The 22,060-nt window shown below is 41.7% G+C and overlaps 1 protein-coding gene across 8 annotated transcripts in view; it reads left to right on the top strand.

The window, feature by feature from the left end:
- Positions 1-22,060, top strand: part of ITSN1 (intersectin 1) — a 226,228-nt gene that overhangs the window by 144,388 nt on the left and 59,780 nt on the right. For all 8 annotated transcript variants that reach the window (XM_075132970.1, XM_048867649.2, XM_075132962.1 and 5 more), the window contains 4 exons: positions 6,013-6,257; positions 9,946-10,105; positions 11,575-11,780; positions 12,630-12,712. In XM_075132970.1, coding sequence (XP_074989071.1) covers positions 6,013-6,257; positions 9,946-10,105; positions 11,575-11,780; positions 12,630-12,712 — 694 coding nt within the window. The remainder of the gene's footprint in view (positions 1-6,012; positions 6,258-9,945; positions 10,106-11,574; positions 11,781-12,629; positions 12,713-22,060) is intronic.

Genomic DNA, 22,060 nt, shown 5'->3' with positions numbered 1-22,060 from the left:
AATTTATGAAAAACTATAGAGAGAAGCAATATGACCTTAATTCACTGCTTTATCTTCCTATCATAATGAGTTCTCTTTTTAAAGAACTGTCCCACTCTGGAAAACTTCAGTTGGGTTTTGGAAAAATAAACTTTCTAAATTGTCATATCTTAATGATATTTAGACAGTAGTAAAAAGAAGCTCTGATCATCCTTTTCTTCCTTTTTGATTTATTCGGCAATATCTCATGACATCATGAACACTGGATTGTGGCATTACTGAGTGACTTAGGAAGAGGCCCAAAACCCAGTTGAAGTGCAATAATTTCACTGAAATTTTGTCACTTATCCTTTAGTAAAGAAGTGAGGTTGGCAAGTCATCAGTCAGATGAGCAAGTATGCAGGCATGCGGGGCTCTGTAGGTTATTGAAGAATGGAATATTCCAGTTAATACTTTATCCGGGAATAAAATGTTTGCTAGAGGGACAGGCATACACTGAGCTTTGCTTGAGGAAGTCTAAATATCAGTTTACTAAATGGCTCAGGGGACATAATGAAATATTGGGAAATCAGTATTCTGATTTCAGGGAACACTTCTGAATTTCAGATCATGTTTTGGATAATCTGCATTCACCTGTATATGACTTTAGACTTTGCTTTTAATTTATATTATAACAGGGAAAAACTGGCCTCTGGCCTTGGCTTATTTTTATTTAAATATCTTTAATTACTGTAAGAGCTAACAACTGATTCTAGTGGGATTGCTCTCCTGCTCTTTAGTAATTGCTTACTTTGTGAAATGTGTTATAATTCTGCCTTACTTTCAAATCATTGCTTTCCTGCTGGAGGTTAAAAGGGAATGGGTAAGTATACTGTATGACTGTTAGAAAGTCTGTACAATCTTTTAATACATTTTTATAAATATAGCTTTGTTACTGTCAAGTTACATATTTTTTCAGTTTATCTGGGGTAACATTTTTGAGACTTAAGTCCCGTTGTTTAAAGTTACTTAAGCTCTTAAGTACCTACATCACTTAAGCATTCAAAAAAAATGGCCATGTCATGCTTCTAAAAGGTGTAAGTCAATTATAGTTTTCGGAGAGTAACAGTTTGCAAGCTTGTGGCACCTTAGAGACTAACCAATTTATTTGAGTATGAGCTTTCGTGAGCTATAGCTCACTTCATCGGATGCATACCGTGGAAACTGCAGAAGACATTATATACACACAGAGACCATGAAACAATACCTCCTCCCGCCCCACTGTCCTGCTGGTAATAGCTTATCTAAAGTGATCATCAAGTTGGGCCATTTCCAGCACATTTCCACGGCTGTTACTCTGAAACCTGTAAGTTTGCAAGCTTATGTGTTAAGGTATGTCTAAGATCCTATATGGGCTGGCCTTATGACCGTTTAAATGCAAGTTAAACTCTGATTAAACTTTCATCTTGTCTAGGCCAACCAGCATGGACTGGGGTAAAATTAGCCGATAACAATCATGTTCTAATGTAGGTGAAGGCCTATAGTACTGTGATTTGGATTGGTCCATGGTGACTGGTGAGCACTATATAGCTACAACTGGGATCCTTCTTCACTTGTAACTACTAATATTTTGAGGGAACACAGTTAAAGCATGTTTCAGAGTAACAGCCGTGTTAGTCTGTATTCGCAAAAAGAAAAGGAGCACTTGTGGCACCTTAGAGACTAACCAATTTATTTGAGCATGAGCTCGTGAGCTACAGCTCACTTCATCGGATGCATACCGTGGAAACTGCAGAAGACATTATATACACACAGAGACCATGAAACAATACCTCCTCCCACCCCACTGTCCTGCTGATAATAGCTTATCTAAAGTGATCATCAAGTTGGGCCATTTCCAGCACAAATCCAGGCATGGTTCAGTCTGACAGTGCAGACAAGATTTAGGCTGTGTTACCACGTTCCTGAACCATGCTACCGCCTTGGACTTTAACAGGGCTGCACCATGGTTTGAAGAGTTGGTTGAAACACTGTTTTCCCTGTGAGACTGAACTGAGCTTTAACTGGTCTCCAGCTCTCTAGTAATTTAAATTCATTTTCCACCTTTGCTGTAATGTATGTGTGGAACTGCAGGACCAGTGTGGAAGGGGGCATTTAATTTTTAGGGTGTAGACAAATCACCAAAGGGTTCAGGAAGTATGTACCAGATACAGATGTTGGCTCTCTATAATACTGGGATATTTTGTTATATATTCATGGTCTGCCATAGAATCTGAATGCATGATGGGAATACAGGTGAGAGTTGAGTTAAAGTACGTCAAATAAACTTTTTATTTATGTTCTTTCTGTTGTTTAACTTTTTCATTTTTACCTTTAACTTGGAGTTTTTGGCTTTCCAAGTGTTTTAAAGTTTAAACATTTTTTTAAAGATTATTTTTGTATAAATTGAATTGATAATTATTTACAGCCTTACTTTGCATTTGTCTTGGATTGATAATACTTTTGAACCTAGACAGCCCCTTCCATTCCAGGCTCCCTCTCAAACTGATAAATTTCTAACTTCTATTTTATTACCACTCTATATGGAGGAATGCTGTTCATCTTTCCTTTTGGGTGGATATTTCTCTAGCGGAGTGGATATTAATGAGTTAATTTGTTTTCCTTTGGGTTGGGCATCTTTCCATCCCCTCCCCTAGCACCAAGCTGAAGTTCCTCAGCAGATTCTGATGGCACTAACCATATCCTATATACTTCAGTGTTTTGGAATGAACTTGCAAGTAATTCCACGAAGAACACTCGGATTATTGATCTTAGTGGCCTGGGTATTAGAGGAACGTAATTCAGGATCAAATAGCTCAATTTCTGCCCAGAGCCTAAAGCAATTTCATAATAGTGCATAGTAGTCTGTAGTCAGTTTTGTCAACTGATGGCAATGGAAATGATTATTGTTGTTTGTAATATGTCAGAGCCTATGCCTATTGTGATGGGTACTGCACAAACATAAGGAGATGGTCACTGCCTGGAAGATCTTACATTCTGAGTAGTAGCAGGGGTTTCATTAATCTCAGAAGCAAATCTAAGATGAAATTCAGCTTTCAGGAAAGTAGATTTTAAAAAGAAATGGATAGTGTTCTGGCTGATAGAATATATGGCTGAAAAAAGATATATAATGGTAGCATTTGTTTTCAATTTGATTAAATGCCAGAGGTAACGGGATCTTTTAATTTTTTTTTTTTGTCCATTGAGTGTTCTTCCTGTGAAGTCTTACAAAAGCTTCTTCTTTGAAGTTATACAGTGCTATACTTTAAACTTTTAAACACCTACCCTCTATAAAGCTGGGAAATCATAATTTTTTGTAAAGTGTAAAAGATGGCTTTTCATGCTTATAGAATATTTCAAAAAATGAATAATTGAAGAAACGGAAATTTCATCCGCATGATTGGACTATTTAAAGAATTTGTAGAGTTTTCAATTCTGCTTAAAGAAACCTTTAATAAATTTTTACAATCATTCTTGTATATTTCTCACCTACTTGTGCAAAAATTGTTTAAGTCATTTAGGCAACTGTGTCAGTGTGGTCCATTTTTAAGAAGCCCTTTTTTAACAGGTTAAAAAGACTGATTGTGACCTATTGTTGCTGAACTTATTTATTATTGATTTCAATCATCACCTTGGCAATTCCCAAAGATTGCAAATGATGTGCAAATGTTACTACAGTTTGAATTATTCAACTTGAAGAGTCGTATGCTGATATTTACTCCCCCCCCCCACTCCATTTGGCAAGATTCGTCCTCTACTGTGACCTTCCATCACTCCAGAATGCTATCTCAACATAGTATTTAGTGCTGCTGCAGTGTAAATTTTGCTCTGCACTGCAGCAAAGTCACATTGGACTAGTCAAGCATGCAGTCCGTTTATTTCTGTTTGCTGTGAATTAATAGAACTGAGGCAGAGATAGGCCCAACACAAAGCAGAAATAATGAATTGTTTTATGCGAACTGAAGAGTATGGGATACGAACAGTAGCAGACAGGCAAAAAGTCAACACATCGCCTAAGGCAGAGTGAACTGCCAGCTGTAGAGGGGAATAGTCTAGAGACAGTTGCAACCAGAAGCGTTACTATTTCAAATTAAGTAGCTTCCATGCAAAAGAATTTTTCCATCCTTACTCTAGATTTGCAGAAGTGTCTGCAGTGATTCTGTAAAGTGATTCCTTGGAATGATCCCAAGTCACCTTCTGGCTACATCCTGATCCACAATGTGCGAGCAAATCACATTGCTCCTGTTCTTGAAGAGCAATGGAGATTTGCAATGTGCACGTAGGTGGGATCCAGCTGTCTGTGCAGGCTTTGAAAGCCAGAACTGATCTGTGCTCACTCGCTTTGGAAGTATTCCCCTTTAGTCTCACAAATGTTGTGTGAGGTAAAGCACACCACGCTATTGTGAACTGCACTGGCTGCACTGGCATTCAGATGGGTCCGCAGGCATCACCAACGAGCTTTTCAGGCTCTCAAAGGTGCATTCCACTACCATTTTGCAGCTACTCTGTACTTGCATTTTCTTTTTCTTAGGTCAGCAATGTTGGGGTACAGCTTTGAGCCACATTGGGAGCGGGTATGCGGGGTCCCCCAAAATAACTGTGGGGACAGAAACACCGTACACAACCAAGTTTTTTCTGGGGCATGAAGTCCCTTCACGATACAATCCTGACCTCCTGAGCGTCCTGGTGTCATGAACCTTTCCTGTGTCCAACATAGGTGTTCATGAACCAACCTTTGTGGTCCACCGAGCCTTGGAGAATGAGTGAGTGAATAGTAACCTTTTTGGTTCACGTATTCACTAGCTCCTTTTAATGGAAGTATTGGAATGTGTGTTCCTTCGATGGTGCCTACAGAGTTTGGAAACCACATCCTCTGAAATCCTGCTATAATTTCAGGGACTTTAATTATGGCAGCCACTCATGGGTAGATTGTAGTTTTGATAGCATGACAAACCTGTAGAACTGTCACCCTGACAGTTGACTTCTCAACCATGAACTTGTTTGCAGTTGACCAGCAGCTATGAGGTATTGTCAGCATCCAAAGGGTAATAGCCACCTCCTGTACTGGTGTGGATTTCTGAAACTGAGTGGTCTGCACTGAAGGGTTGGTGCAAGCAACTTGCACAACTCCATGGAGATCTGCTTCCTCATTCGGAATTTCTGCAGCCCCTGGTCATCATCCCAGGTTTCCTAGATGATGTGGTCCCACCACACTATGCTGTTTGTCTGGAACTAGGGTCAGCAGTCCACCCCGGGGGTATACTGTTGCAATCCCAGCATTCAACGCATCTGTTCCTTGGAAGCCTAGTAGATATTTGTTTGCCCTCTTGGTCAGTTGTCTTCAGCATTTCAAATTTTTCTGACCCATTCTATCCATTATCTGGTACTGGCCTGCATGAATATTAGTCCCACAAGCAGTAGCAGGAGAAGAACCACATTGTGGACTTGCTCCTTGGCTTCAGCGCAGTTTGGCAAAAGGGATAGGTGAGAGAACATGCAGCAAAGCGGTTCCCAGAGCATCTCCTATGACACAAAGGACGTTGGGACACTGTCCCTGAAATAGCACTACTGTCATGTACCAAAAAGGGGCAGCATGGATGCAGGTATATGCCTGTACACAGCATATACTCTTGCGCAACCAGAATATGTAGCTTCTGTGGGGATACAAGGTACATGTTCTAGCAGTATATGGACAAGTACTCAGGGAAGTGCACAAGTGTAGACGTAGCCTGAGATTTAGGCAGTCTTTTTTCTTTTTCTGTCCCATGCAAATATTTGAATTTGGGAAAGTATTAATTATGAAAAGGATGACTTTGCATGATGGTACTCATACCATTACATATTTATGTATGCTGTATAAAGAACAGCTGAATATTTTAAAAAATTATCCAATTTTGTAACAAAATTTTGAGTTTACAGTAACTGGAGAAAACTAATCAACTATGAATGGCAGCTGGATTTTTAAGTAAAAATGTTTCTAATGTTTCTGAATCTTGTTATTTAATGTACTTACAGGTGGATGAAAGCCAGACTGGAGAACCTGGGTGGCTTGGAGGAGAACTGAAGGGAAAGACTGGATGGTTCCCTGCAAACTATGCAGAGAAAATACCTGACAACGAAGTTCCAACCTCTGCAAAACCAATAGTTGACACTACTGTTGCACCTAAAGTTTCTTTGCGTGAGACACCCCCAACTCCGGCAGCTCCAGCTTTGGCAGAATCTACTGCAACCACCAACAACTGGGCAGACTTCAGTTCAACGTATGTTTGCTGGTGGTTATCTCTAGGAGTCCAAACCAGTACTGTGGGTTTTCAAGCAGTTAATTTGTGTCCAGTTAAAATTCATTACATTTCTCATCCACTGAGATTGTGTCAGTAGTTAACCTGGCAAATGAGATATTTTCAGGAAACTAGGCAGCACACTGTAAATCAGGAAGGATTATTCATCTTCGGTAAGACAGAACTCCCATCATAATTGTTTTCCCTTTAGTAAACATTTTTTCCTCAACTGGACAGGCCACTAAAGTTTTTTTTTGTTTTGTTTGTTTGTTTTTTTTATTTTAAATTAGGCTTTCCATTCCAAAGGCATGCTTTCACCATATCCTCTTAAGCAATCAAGAAGACAAGTACAGAAGCTTGCCCATCTGGCACTTTTCCCTGACCACATTCAGAATTATATTACAGCAGAAATCCCAGCATGACATTCTCCATTTGTTTATATACCAAATATGTGAGAGAGCAGAGTTGACACCTTCTCTTACTTCATTGTTACCAGCTTGTATTTTACATTAAGATGTTGCTGCTGCTAAAGTCAACCAGTTTATTGTTATACAGTAGTACTCCCCTGGTGTGCCTGATGCTGTACATGTGTAAGACAAGTTTCATGTCCCAAAGATCATATAAACAAAATGGATGTAGGTTTTATCAGGACAGGTTAGTCTACTATGTAAATAATTGGTTAATCATTTTGTTTAAGGAGATAAGGTGTTTTACAATTAGAAGTATGTATTTTACTGAAATATTTGAGTACTTAACACACATTGCTTTAAAAAGATTTTACCCAAGAGATCACAATAGTTCTGAAAAAAATACCACCAAGTTTAAATGATTTTATGTTGCTCTCTGGACAACTTTTTTTCTGAAAAAGCAATAATATAAAAAAATTAAAACTGAGCTTCCCACTTATTTTTATTTTTTTGCTATCTAAACAAAAGTAGCTCAAGACAAAACTATTCTAGTTTTAAGTGAATACTATGCATTTTTATAACCTTGCATAAAAATCATGGTCTGATTTTGTATTTTATTTTCTACCAATTAGTCTCTACTCCAGAGCTTATCACGTATGATGTTTGTACAGTGCTTAGCACAGTGGGGCCCAATCTGGCTTTGGCCCTCGGGCACTATTACAGTGTAAATACTTAATAATAATTAATGAATATTTAATTAAGGACACGAGCCAGGAATAGAAATTCACATTTAAGGTGGACACTCTTTATACTGTTAGTTTCTTTTAATTAACCTAATGGGTTTGTTAAGGCACAGATGACTATGTGACAACATATAACCAAAATCATGGAAATCAGTTAGTCTCTACATTTTAGTGGCAGTTTTCCATTTTGCAAGCCACTGATAGTGATGGGACTGAATGAACACCTCAATCTGCTGGCTGATTATTTTATTTAAAATTGGCCCAGCCGTTGGTGTTGTGACTGTACAAAACTGAATAAAATCCATACTAATTACAACTAGTTTCCAATCTAAAATCCTCCAAGCCCACTGAAAGTAGGACTCTCCCACCACTTTCCCCACTCACTTAGTTGTCCTTCCCATAAGCAGCCTGGGAAAATAAGTGTGCTTGGCAGCATTATCTGACAGCAAGGGGAAAAGGGTAATGTTTCGGGGGCCGTGGAGACAGTAAACAAAATGGCTGGCATTAATTGGACAGTCCAATTATACATACCTAAGGACCCTTCCTAAAGATCCAACTGGGTCTCAAAGAGGTCCTGGCTCTGAACGATCCCAGCCTCCTTGTCTTCATTGATTTCTCCTCATCTTCCAGTTCAAGGGAGCCACCCACTGCAAGTTGTGAGCTGTCCACTGTCATTGGCAGGAAGGGGGGTGGTTCCTGGCTCGGTCTGACAACAAACAGTTTGTTATACGGGCCTGTCTAAGGGGCAACACCAGACTTCAGTCTGTGCGCCTTTGTCTTCTGGTAAGCCTGCTGCAGCTCTTCCCCATTGCCTGGCATTGGCCCTCATCCCTGCTATACCCCTGGGCCTCAGTGCCCTTAGCGTACGCTTCCCTTGTACACCTCTTTATTCCTGTGCAAATTCTGTCGCTGTGACCGCATGCATACTTCTCCACCCCACCTTCACATCAAGGAAATCTAGGATCTTTTTCTTAGACTGTACAGTGGCGTGAGGATAAAGTAGACTTATGCTTGTCCAACCTTGGCAAGTACACTTGTACTAGCAGGAAAAAGAAGCGTTTCCAAAATATATCGGTGACTTTAGGGGATGGACTTGGTGTCACTATGATGCCTCGGCAACATTGTTCAAAAATTTGACAGAATGGGCACTGCTGAGGGGACAGGTGCTAGAGGACTGTTTGTACTGGTACAGGTACTTCTGCATCCACACAAGCATCACGCCAGTACAACTATACTAGCAGGGGGCTTGTGTCACTTGAGGAACTGGTTTAACTTGGCTGGTAAAAGTTTAGGGATTTTTTTGGCAGGACTCAATACTGTGCTGACAGAAGGCAAGTTTTGCTGTTACTACTTTGTAGTGTAGACCAGGCCAGGAAGTGAACAAAGTTGAGCTCTGGCAGACCCACAGGGGTGAAATGTCCTGTCTCGGTCTCACTCTTCCCCTCCTCCCCCCACCTGTTTACTGTGTAGAGCTGTTAACTCATACATGTCAGCTGATGTCAACTCCTATATTATGATGAGAGAGGTAGCTGGGACTCAACTATTCAGGGCTTTTTAGACTTTAGGGTTCTACATTAGCTAGTGAAAACGTAGACAATTATCTGTAACTTTGTAATTACAGAAGGAAAAAAATTCAATTAAAAATTAATATATTTAGTTCATAGATCTTTGTCTACTTAAAACTACAGATGTGCACTGAGCTTTAAAAATACATAGTTTCGACAGTTAGCACCCAGAGCTTGCACGCTGGGGGAAAAAGAAATTGGACCAATGAAGTCTAAACAATAAGGAATAAGGCAGGAGATTGAGAGCAGATAATCATGGTTAAATGGTAATGAAAAGGTGGTTGAAAGTGGGTTCTAATAATCATTTTATAGGATGAGAGGTGATGTTCAAAGGATAAGTGATAACATGAAAAAAATCACTCAGAGTTGACAAAGGAAGACTTTAAAAGTCAACATTACACCTGATGGGGCAAAGGAGTAAACAGAAGTGGAATTATTAGAGCTTTAAAAGTGAGAATGACGAGTATGAATTTGATGCAGAAAGGGAGGAGGAAGTCAATGACCCATCTAGATATGTGGAGCAATCTGCATGGAGCACCAGGAGAGGAAGATTAATATATTTTATCAAATGTGTAATTAAACTAAATCTGCTGTATAGTATAGAGTGCCCTGCAGTTGAAATGTTATTGTATAGGACGTGAGTAAAGGGGGGTGGGGGTGGGGGTGGAGGGAAGTAAATCGTGTGAACAGCTAGCGTTAGTGAACAAGAAGCAGCAAGTGCATGTGACGCTTACCTTTTTAAGGGGAAATATGCAGTCACAGTAAATCCACGTATGGGAACTTCAAACACAGTACAAAGACACTTTACACCTAGCAGAAAATCAATTATAAGGGATTCTTCTAGAATACATACACAGTGTCTTCATTTGAAATTTTTGGTGTGAGCAAGTTTTCAGCAGAATGTAATAATCACTTCAATCAAAAATGAAGATTATATAGTCTGCCTTATTTTCAGGTGGCCGACCAGCACTAGTGAGAAACCAGAGACTGATAATTGGGATGCTTGGGCAGCTCAACCTTCTCTGACTGTTCCAAGTGCAGGGCAGGTGAGGCAGAGATCAGCCTTCACCCCAGCCACTGTTACCGGATCATCGCCTTCTCCTGTCCTGGGGCAGGTAAGTGGCTATATCTGCAGAAATCATACTTAACCTAACGTTTTCGCTTTCGCAACGCAATGACAAAACAGTAATTGACCAGCCCTTGCAACATTCCTCTAAGGGAGGTAAAGTATTTCAAGATGAAGACGTCAAACAAAGCCATGTGGGAAGTGCAATTTGGCATTCTAGGAGTTCTCAAGTAGAGCTGGGTGAAATTTTTTGGACACAAAATTTGTCAAAAAAAGTTCGTTTTGGTCAACCTCAAACTATTTGTGAATTTGACACACATTCACCAAATAGTTTTAGGCAGGAAAAAAAATGTTCTGGTTAGATTCCCAAAATGTGGTAAAGAAGAGTAGGAGGTGATGGTGGTGTCCCCCTTTATAACTCTTATCCCAGCGATTACTGCACTCAATTGGTTTATGGGGGTTAAAACCCGAGTTTTCTGCTCTGGAGCAATGATTTGAACCCAGGTCTCCCACTCCCAGCTTTGTGCCCTAACCAACTGGGTTGCATCTCTCTCATTTTTTCCTTCTGACGCTGTTCCATTTTTTATTAAATGCTTGAATAAATTGGGCCAGAAAGAAAAACTCTGTAGTCTGGTGGTGAGGATAGTCACCTGGGAGGGGAGGGATCTGGACTCAAATCTCTGCTTCAGAGTGGGGATTCAAACCTGAGTGTCTCACACCTCAGGTGAGGGACTTAGACCAGCGGTTAGAAGTTTTATCAGGAGACCAGCATCAACACCCTTTCCTCCTCCAATCGTTTTGTGAATTTAGCTCTTAAAAAATGTCTGGAAACAAAATGTTTTGGGTCAAACTAGCTTTGATTTGCATAATTTTTGTCTTCATTTTTAAATTCATTTCAACCCAATTCGCAAACTTTTTAAAAAATTTTTCCAGAACTTCCAGAGAACCGAAAAATCAGTTATTCTCCCAGCTCTATTCCTGAACCCAAATCCTGTGTTCAATCTGTTAGATCACAGTGCCTCAACACTGGCTGAAAAATATGTAGTGCTGGTACATAGACATAGCATTCTGAGATGTGCTAGATATGTAAACCCCGAAAAAGCAAGTAGAATGCAAGATGGCATAATGAATAAGTTATAGCAAAAAGATTCTCTTTATGTCCACTTTTTTTGTGAGATTTACTATAAGCCGTTGGGGCAAGGCTTGTTTTTATATTTATAGTGTGTAGAAAAATTATTAAATATCTTACAGGAGTGTATGCACCAGGCACTTTTAATTAATACAAATATAGAAATACTGGTGGACTGTGTTAATGTATCCATTTGATTGTATTTTTTTTAAAATGATCTGTTTGGCTTTATTTGAGTAAAAAGCTTATTTTAATTGAAACAGTCAACACATAAATCTGTGTCTATAAATGAATGTTGTAAGTGAATACCTCTAGTTAGTTAGTTAGTTTTAGCAGCCTTCTTTGCAAAAGACTCTACATGATTCACTTTTCTTTTCTTACCACAATAGGGTGAAAAAGTAGAGGGCCTTCAAGCACAGGCCTTGTATCCTTGGAGAGCCAAAAAAGATAACCACCTCAATTTTAACAAAAATGATATCATCACAGTTCTGGAACAGCAAGACATGTGGTGGTTTGGAGAGGTCCAAGGTCAAAAGGGATGGTTTCCGAAATCATATGTGAAACTCATTTCAGGCCCCATAAGAAAGTCGACAAGGTATTTTGTTTGGTTGCTTTTGTTAGAATTAGCAGCATTTTTATTTAATAATTAATATTATGTTGTTCCTATTTAAAATGTGTTTACTTGTATGTTTGTTTTAAAAATGTTGGCTCTGAAAAGTGACTTTATTAAAATGGCATTGTGTGGCCATATTTGTGTCTCTGGTTTCAGATCGGTGTGGCTCAGTTTACAAATAAAATGATGAGCTTTGGTTTTTGGCTTCCTCTTCTTTAACTTCCAGTCCTACCTACAAACTCAGCTTGGGATATGAAAGCAAAGCTGGATTCTTCCTGCATCATGTATCGCCAACAACAATTCTGCATTTAGAATTTAGCTAACAATTCTGTTGATGCACGAGTGGGAACAGAGTTCAGGTTATTCTCCTGTAGCTGTTTCGGCTACACAATGCCAACAAGACGAAAAAGTAGCAAAATCTTATTTAAGTTGATAAAATAAGTAGAAATTGAAATATCTATGGGGTAGGGCTATTGAGTAAAGAGGTGCCACTTTCCTGTATTCACTTTAGTAACAAACAGTGTTTTGTAAGATTGTAATCTAATACAATATATCATGTGAAAACAACGTTCTAGTTGATAATGAAAACTAGAATGAATTTTACATTTTTCTATTGGGGAGCACAGCAATTTTTGCTTTCAATCCAGTTATATGATTTCAAACTGTATTTTGTCATGCTGAGGTTTAAAACTTAAAATTTACTATCATTTTGCTTTACAAGTTGAGATAGTTTGTTCATGGATATAGCTTTTAATGTATTTTTTATTTAAAGCATTTAGTTTGTTTTGTTAAATTTAGAGAAATTAAAGCATTTAATATTTTCTCTTTAAGCATGGATTCTGGTTCTTCAGAAAGTCCTGCTAGTCTAAAGAGAGTAACATCACCAGCAACTAAACCTGCTATGTCAGGTGAAGGTAAGAATTTGAAATGAATGGCATTAGTATCATCTTACTGTATAGTTTAATAAAAGAAATTCTCTAGTAATAGGTACAAGTTCAGAGCCAGATCCAATGGGAATTAGTGGTACTCAGTACCATTGCAGGATCAGGCCCTGTTACTTTACAAAGTGAGAATTTGAATTACCTCCAGAATTAATTATGACTACAAGGCTATGTCCTGCATGTTTTGTAAAACTGCTCATTTCCATAAGAATAATATTTTTCTAATTAACTTAGGTACATTAATTTATGCAGTGTCATTTATAAGCAGTCAAGAATCAGTCCCATATTTCTGATTGTTTCTAGCCTTCTGTCTACAATAGGAAGGGCCCACCATTTGAAAATGCATAAAGGATGTATTTTCTTTTAAGATACACCGTGTGCGTATATGCAGTATATGCCATGTAAAAACATGCGTACATGCTTCAGGATAGGCAAGGATATTAATTAAATTAATAAGTTGGCTCCCAAAATTTTAGTTTTTCATTCGCAATGTTTCTTTGTGAATAAATTGAATCCTGCAGTGCCTGTTTTCCTATTTAAATGTGGGATATACCAAAACTTTCCACCTCTTAGGAAGGGAAGACAAATCAGTGCTGATCCCGTCATGAGGAAAGGGATAATTATCCAAACAGGCATGTAGGTACTGTAAAATTTTTAATAGTTTTCATTTGTGCTGTCTTATTTGACCCAGGAAGGTTAGATTTAAATATAAATAAATAGCAAATAACAAAGACTGCACTAAGTGACTTGAGTTAGATATTGGTATTTTTTGTTGTTCCCATGTCATTTTGAACATTAAGTACCTTCCATCAATGAATTATTATTAATTGAAAACCATATGAGTACTTACAGTAGTCTACAAGTTTGTACCTATTTTTTTCATGACAAGGTGCTAAATGGGCCAGACCTTTGCCATCATTGGAGCCCATACTGCTGCCAGCACAGGTGTGGCTGGAGTGATACCAGGAAACAGATACAAAACTTTTTTCTTCAGGGATATTGTTGATAAAACTCCTGTCAGCATAACAAAATTTTCATAAGGTGTGTTAGCTTGGTAGAAGTTGGATTCAGTTATTAAACATGTAGGGTCCCTATTTTTTTAGTATTAAAAGTAATATTGACACGAGGGGAGGTTTTTTTGTGGGGGGGTTGCATTTAAATGTTAATGGGTCCAGCAATAGTTGGGCTAGTTCAATTCAGTCATTTTATTCACTTAATTATTGACCTATATCGTATCTGATTCATGATTGAAAGGGATTACTGGAATTAATCTGTTTCAGAATTGGTTACTTAATTGTCAAAAAAGCACATAAAGCAAGGTATAGGATCTGTATGTATGTGCACATGTGTGAAACTAAATATATTTTACAAAATAGTAATATCTTTATCAGTCTTTTTAGCAGTGCCTTAATTCTTTATTTTTTAAAACATCATCTGTACAACTGTAATTTAACAGGAATCATTTTGGGCAATTTTTATCACACACAATGTAGTCTGTATTTTGCCACTGATAAAAATTCCACCATGGAAAGTGGAATTATAGAAGGATTCTAAAATTTGGCTTGCTTGATTTTCAAAGGCTGTTTGAAAGAAAATACAGAACTGCTAAAACATCTCCCTCCCATCTTGGCTCTATAGCTGCAACCTGGGATACTGTATGTCTTCTGTCTTACCGTTCTGTGTTTTTCAGTTTGATTATCTGAATATTTTACACACTGTGCTAAAAGCATATACTTTCAAAAATATTTTTGAAAAAAGTTTTGTATGGATTCGGCAGCTTTATAATTTCTCTAGGAAAGGGAACTCCTATATAAGTATTCTTCAGAAGCAGACTTTGATGAAAGCTAGTTAGGATTTTAGTTCTGAGGATAGTATTTCAGTCTACACTTATTCACCAACAATTAAACATGCCATGCTTGCCACTCTTTTCCACAAGCAGTGTGTGTAACCCAGAATATTTTCAGAAATCTCTGGTATACCTCTGAGCAGCTCCTTTTTTTACAGTTGAGTGAATTGTGTAATGTGCATACTACTTCAGAAAATGTTACTGGTTTGTCTGATTCTTATTTGCACTCCAAACTGTAAAGGTTTTCATTGAGTTCTGTAATTAAATTACACATTGCATTTCTCAACATCAGTCTGCTTCAGTGTTTTTTGCTCTTGAATACCAAGTAGCTGACCATGTTTTAACAAAATTATGTATTTCACAATTATCTTAGCATTTTCAAGCCAACTGTTGTGTAGGATACAATGAGATTGGCTGTCTCCATAAGAAGCTTCAAGTAATGAAAGAATTCATTGTTCATGAGAGCCAACTGACATATGTAAAAGGAAGACTGTATCAGAAGTTCAGAAACTGGGATTTTGTATGCCAGGACTGAAAATACTAGTTCTCAGCATAAAATTGAACCCATAAAATTGAACCCATATAAGTATGCTTATAAAGCAAATCATCATCAAGTGCTTGCACATGTCCATTCCACTTTAGGAGTGTGTGTGCTAGGGCATTGAAGCTGGAGAATTCTTCCCCAGAACAGTATCCATCAGGACAGCACATGTTAGCCAACGGTATAAAAGGATGGAGTCTCCCTGCCCTCTCATCCATTCCTTTTTACTGCTCACGGTCGGTAGTTGTAGCGTGTCTGAGCTTCACTGTCTCCCATGCTGTTTTTAGAAAAATATTTGCTGGAGTTTTTTTATTGTAAATAGTTTAGTATGGTTGTAGTTTATAGTTCTTCTTCAAGTGCTTGTTCATGTCCATTCCAACCAGGTGTGTGTGCGCCGCGTGTACACCAGCTGGAAGATTTTTCCCTTAGCAGCGTCCATAGGGTCGGCCTGGGCATCGTACCTTCATGGCGCCCAATATAGCGCCCTGCCAACCCCCCACCCACTCAGTTCCTTCTTACCACCGGTGACAGCTAGCTAGAACATCGCTCGCTCCTTTAGCAAGCGCTTTAGCAGTATCTTTACAGTTCATACTGTGTAAATAGTTGTTTTTCTTTAGTTAGTTAATAGTTTTTCAATAGTAGTAGTTAGCTTGTTTGGGAGGTTCCCCCTGACAACATTTCCCTGTTTCTAGGATATGCCCGGGTCTCCAGGGTTTAAGCTCTGCGAGGACCGCGGCAAGTTTATTCCTAAGAGTGACCCTCACTCTTCCTGCCTGCGGTGCCTTGGAGAGAGTCACCAGAAAGAAAGGTGTCAGATCTGTAAGGGTTTCTGACCCAGAACCCTCAAAGATCGGGAGCAGAGACTTAAACTTCTGCTAATGGAGATGGCATTATGGCCACACTCTGACCCCGGACCTGCAGAACCTGCACCAAGTACGTCTTTGTCAGTGCACAGTGCTCTGGTGCAGACGGTGCACAAACCGGTACCAGCCAAGGACTCTTAAGGCTCTTTGGCACCATCACGGCTTGGGCCATAAGAATCCTTCCTCGGTGCGGCCCTGCTCTCAATCCCCAATGCCGCTAAAGAAGAAGAGGCCAGAGGGGGGTCGGTACCCTCAGCCAAAACCCAAAGGGTCAGTGGCGTCCATGAGTGCCTTGGGACAGACCGCCTCCTCCCTACCACCTTCCAGAGTCTCGTCGACTCCTGCCCTGGCTGGGGTCCAGTCAAGTCCGAATCCTCCTCATCCTGCACAGGCGCCGGATTCAGGTTTTCCCTTACCTCGACAACTGGCTGATCAAAGGCCACTCCAGATCCCAAGTGGAGGATCAGGTAAACTTCATAAGAAGGACCTTCCTCGAACTAGGTCTCCTTCTCAATGAGGCCAAATCCACTCTGTCCCCGGTGCAGAGGATAGAGTTTATACGCGTGGTCCTGGACTCGATTCAAGCCAGGGCGTACCTCCTGGAAGCCAGTTTTCGGTCGCTAGGGGACATTATACGGGGCCTCAGGCATTTCCCCATGACCACAGAAAGGAACTGTCTGAAATTGCTGGGGCACATGGCTGCATGCACCTACGTAGTGCAGCATGCCAGTCTCAGACTTCCCCCACTCCAGTCATGGCTGGGGTCAGTTTATCAAGCAGCCCGGGATGCTCTGGACAGTGTCATAACATTGCCTCTCCCCCCCCCCCCCTGTAGTGGACTCCCTTCTGTGGTGGCTCGACCCACAGGTCATTTGTGTGGGAGTGCCTTTCACCAGCCCTCAGCCATCCCTCTCATTAGTGACAGGTGCCTCGGATCTGGGCTGGGGAGCTCATTTGGGAGACCTCAGGACTCAGGGCCTCTGGTCTCAGGTGGACCTCACTCAGCATATCAACGTCGGAGAGCTGAGAGCAGTGCGTCTGGCGTGCCAGCTTTTCAGAGCCCATATAGCTGGTAGGTTCATTTCAGTCCTCATGGACAACACCACGGCGATGTTTATATAAACAAACAAGGGGGTGCTGGGAAGCCCTCATGAGTGGGACTTCTGCGTAGAGCACTTGATACACCTGCAGGCTTCATGCCTCCCTGGAGTACAGAACGAGCTGGCAGACAGTCTCAGCTGAACTTTTCATGGCCACGAGTGGTCCCTCTGGCCGGACGTAGCAAGCTCAATTTTCCGTCTCTGGGACTCTCTCCACAGGTAGACCTGTTGACCGCACACAGCAACAGGAAGTGTCAACTGTTCTGCTCCTTCATGAGTCACAACCCGGGTTCCATCGCAGATACCTTCCTTCTCCCATGGGGGAACCGTCTGCTTTACATGTTCCCACCAATACTGCTGGTCCAGAAGGTGCTCCTCAAGATCCACAAGGACTGGGTCATATTGATCGCTCCGGCACGGCCACGCCAGCACTGTTTTATATCGCTTCTGGAAATGTCAGTGACAACCCCGCTCACCTTGCTGCTGATCCTGGACCTGATCACACAGGATCTCGGCCGCCTCTGGCACCCAAACCTAGAGTCGCTCCACCTCACAGCCTGGATACTCCATGGCTAAATTCTGTGGAACTGACCTGTTCAGATCAAGTCAGGCAAGTTCTCCTTGGCAGTAGGAAGCCCTCTACAAGGGCTACTTACTTTGCCATGTGGAAGAGGTTTTCTCTCTGGTCGGAGCAACGCAATCAGTCACCAACACTTGCCCCAATATCATTCATACTGGACTACCTCCTTCATCTTAAACAAGAGGACCTGTCCTTGTCATCAGTAAGGGTCCACTTGACTGCCATCTCCGCCTTCCATCCGGCTGCAGACGGCTTCTCGGTTTTCACGAACCCTTTGGTCAGCCATTTTCTTAAAGGCCTTGACAGACTGTACCTGCAAATGCGCCAGCTTGTCCCAACTTGGGACCTTAACCTGGTCCTCACCAGGCTTACGGGCCCTCCATTTGAGCCGCTGGCGACGTGCTCCCTGCGCTTGCTCACTCTCTCTCTCTAACAAGGGGCATTCCTTGTGGCGATAACCTCAGCTAGGAAAGTCTCAGGGCCCTTACATCTGAGCCCCCTTACACAGTTTTTCATAAGGACAAGGTCCAACTCAGGCCTCATCTGGCTTTTCTCCCCAAAGTTATCTCCCAGTTCCACATGAGCCAAGACATCTTCCTTCCAGTGTTTTACCCCAAGCCACACTCCTGCGATTGGGAGCTTAGGCTTCACTCATTGGATGTATGCAGAGCACTGGCCTTCTATATAGAGAGAACTAAGCCATTCCTCAAGTCCTTCCAGCTATTTGTAGCCATGGCGGACAGTATGAAGGACCACCCTGTCTCATCCCAGCACATCTCGTTGTGGATCACATCCTGCATTCGGGAGTGTTGCAACCTGGCGAAGGTGCTCACCCCGCCGGTCACCATCCACTCCATCAGGGCTCAGGCCTCCTCAGCTGCGTTCTTGGCGCAGGTCCCCACCCAGGAAACCTGCAGAGCAGCAGCATGGTCCTCAATACACACGTTTACGACACACTATGCGATCACACAACGGGCCAGAGACAATGCAGCCTTTGGATGAGCCGTGCTCCAATCAGTAGATAACTCCGGCCCCACCCCCTGAATTTTGGCTTGCGAGTAACCTGGTTGGAATGGACATGAACAAGCACTCGAAGAAAAAATGGTTCCTCATCTTCTCATAACTTGTTCTTCGAGATGTGGTGTTCGTGTTCATTCCAATACCCACCCTCCAGGCTAACCCTATGGATGCTGCTAAGGGAAAAATCTTCCGGCTGGCATGCACGTGGCATGCACACACCTGGTTGGAATATACATGAACAACACATCTCGAAGAGCAACAGTTACGAGAAGATGAGTAACTGTTTATTAGTAGCACTTGTTTATGAAAAACGTCTTGTTTTTTTATCTCATTTTTCTTTGAGCTTTTAGCATGGTACTGGGGCATGCATAAGTCCCTGGGATTTAAGCGTCATTCTGGCTGTAGCAAATCTATACCAGTCAGAAATCCTCACTCCCTGTTTAAAGTGTTTTGGAGAAGTATACGTGAAGCATAATAAATGCCTTATCTGTGTGGGTCTTTCAGACCAGGACTAAGAACTTGAGAGATGTTTGACTTTGAGATAGGGAAACAATTTTCCTTCCCTCTTTGGACCCCAGCTGCTCTGTACATGGGGATTCAGACTTGACTCTGTCTCAAAGCACATCACCAGATTTGGTAGCATCCGTGCATCAGAGAGACCTAGACACACGAATACCCATTTTCAGTACTGAGCAAGCTGCAGAAGAAGTCCACCATTTCAACCTCTTCTTCATCTTGAGGGCAGGGTCCCCAACCGATTTGCACAAGAAGAAGACCGGTATCGAGGTTAGAGCTAAGGCAGCTCCCACTAGGCACTCCTAGTACAGCATTCTAGCAATGCAGAGTCATCGACTCTGTCCCTTCACGCAAGACCGTAGAGGCTGACTCCATTGCCCGGACCTTCAATGGCATCAACTTCCTCTATGCTGCATCCTACTGTATCAATATCGTGACATCTGAAGTGTTTGCAGTGGCCAGGGATCTCCTCTGCTTATTGGTGTCAGACCCACCACTGATGCAGGATGAGGCTCAGTTACTGAGTAATCCTGCCCCCCAGGACTGGGATATTTCTTGGCATCTGCACATTTGGTGCTGTATGGGACTGCACCTTTGTTATTACCATCAGGGTCTCGAAGTTCTGTTGTGCAGCAGAGCACACATATGATCCCTTCAGCAGGAAAGCCTCAGATTCTTCCTCTAGTACCATCCCCCTCCCATCAGGTCTTGGTCTCCTGCTACTCTACTTGTTACTATGCTGCCTTGGCATTCAGAGTGTGCTAATTTGTCCTTTGAGTCAGAGGCGGGATATTGTGCTTCACAATCTCTTTTCAGAAGGGCTCAAGCATCTTCCATTGCATCTTGGCTGCAATCATCTGGCATTCCAACCAAAGTCTATGAAACAATGGAGGATTTGCCCTTCATTCTCTCAGAAGACTGACTACAGTCTGGATTCTCTTTCAGAGTCTAGGGCAACCTTAAAGTCTTTGGACTTTTATACACCAGTCCTAAGAGAAAGTACTTCTGCTTTCAGGTCCAGCAAAGGTACCTGTTCTACCCAATAAGGTAGCCAGACCAGTCCAGGGGATGCCATAAGTCTCAGAGGAAGAGATCACCTTCTGCTACCTCTAAACAATCTGTAACATCTAAGCAATCTATTTGATTCAGTAGTTGAGGTCAGCAAGCCACTCTCTTAATTTCTCCTGCTTTTGGCAGCAAGTTGTCCCACTTCCTAAGCATTTAGACCCCCATTATAATCTATCGATTGGGTTCTAAATGTGATGGAACTGAGATGTACCCTGCAATTCACCTCTATTCCCCTTCCCCACACACCTCACCACCCCTTTTCAAGGGCCATTCTCACAAGACTGTACTGATTCAAGAAGCCAATCTCTATTACAGTTAGGGGCAGCAGAGTCAGCATTGTGGGGAGGGAGTCTGTTCCCACTATGTTCTCGTTGGAGAGTCCAAGGGATGTCTCAGACCTCGTTTAGAGCTGCAAAAACTCAACAGATACATGAAAAAAGATAGTTTTATATGATTACCCCTACATCTGTTATCCCAACCCTAGACCCCAATGACTGGTTCACTGCCCATGACTTAAGCCTTGTCTCCACTTACCGTGGCTCAACCCTGTGGTGATTGATTCACCGGGGGTCAATTTAGTGGGTGTAGTGAAGACCTGCTAAACTGACCTCTGATCACTCTCCCATTGACTCCGGAACGAGAAGCATAAAGTAAGTCGATGGGAGAGTTTCTCCCATCGACCCAGCATGGTGTAGACACCTCAGTGAGTCGATCTAAAGTACATCGACTCCAGCTACGTTATTCGTGTAGCTGAAGTTGCGTAACTCAGGTCGATTTAGCCCCATAGTGTAGACCTGCCCTTACAGGATGCCTGCTTCCATTTGGTCATTCACCAAAGCCACAAAGTTTTTAAGACTTCTTGTAGCAGATGCTTGTTATCAGTTTATGATGGTCCTCTCTGGCTTTTTGTCAGCCCCTTGAGTCTTCACAAGGTGCATGGCATTGGCTGCGACACATCTCAGGAAGGCAGATGTTTAGGTGTACCCATATCTGGATGACTTAATGGTTCAAGCTTGGTCCAGACAGCAAGTAATGGTGGCCATGAAGAAGTTCCAATCCCTCTTTCGCTTGTTGGGCCTGTTAGTCAAGAAAGATAAATCAGTTCTCCTTATACAGAGAATCAAATTAATAAAAACATATTTGATTTGACGACAGTGAAGATTGTATTCATCTCAGGCCAGGTTTCAGGTGATTTTGGACCTAGGCAAATACTTCAAGGCTTCATATGACAGTGAGGAATTGCCTGAAACTTTCTGATCCCATGACCGCTTGCACATATGAAATAGCATGCCAGACTTCACCTCAGTGTCATGCAGAGGTTGTTGTAGACTGTCTGACATCCATCTCGCCATCCGTCTCATCATCCACTGGATGTGCTGACTCTCATACCTGCAAGTGCTTTGTCATTTCCAGACTGGTGGATGGACTCTGCCATTGTATCCAAAGAAGGGGTTTTTTTGGCCCAACCCTGCCCTCCATGACCCTAATCCTGGATGCTTCATCTTTCGGTTGGGGAGCTTATGTAGGGGATTTTCAGACTCAGGGACTGGACAGATCAGTATCTCTCCCTCCATGTCCATGTTCAAGAGCTTTGAGCCTGGCCTGTCAAGTGTTTGTTCCCTGCCTCAAAAGTTGTTTTGTACAGGTTCTCAAAGACAACAGTGCTGTGATATTCTGTCTAAATGAGCAGGGAGGTGACAGGTTAGACAGACACCCTGTGCCAAGCGGCAGTGAAACTTCGGTCTTTTTGTATCAGGAATAAGATTATGCTCAAAGCACCTCACCTT

Source organism: Caretta caretta, chromosome 1 (genome assembly GCF_965140235.1).
Source record: "Caretta caretta isolate rCarCar2 chromosome 1, rCarCar1.hap1, whole genome shotgun sequence".
Taxonomy (NCBI): Eukaryota; Metazoa; Chordata; order Testudines; family Cheloniidae; genus Caretta; species Caretta caretta.
Note: the sequence above shows the minus strand (reverse complement) of the source record. Positions and strands in the feature narration are given on the sequence as shown.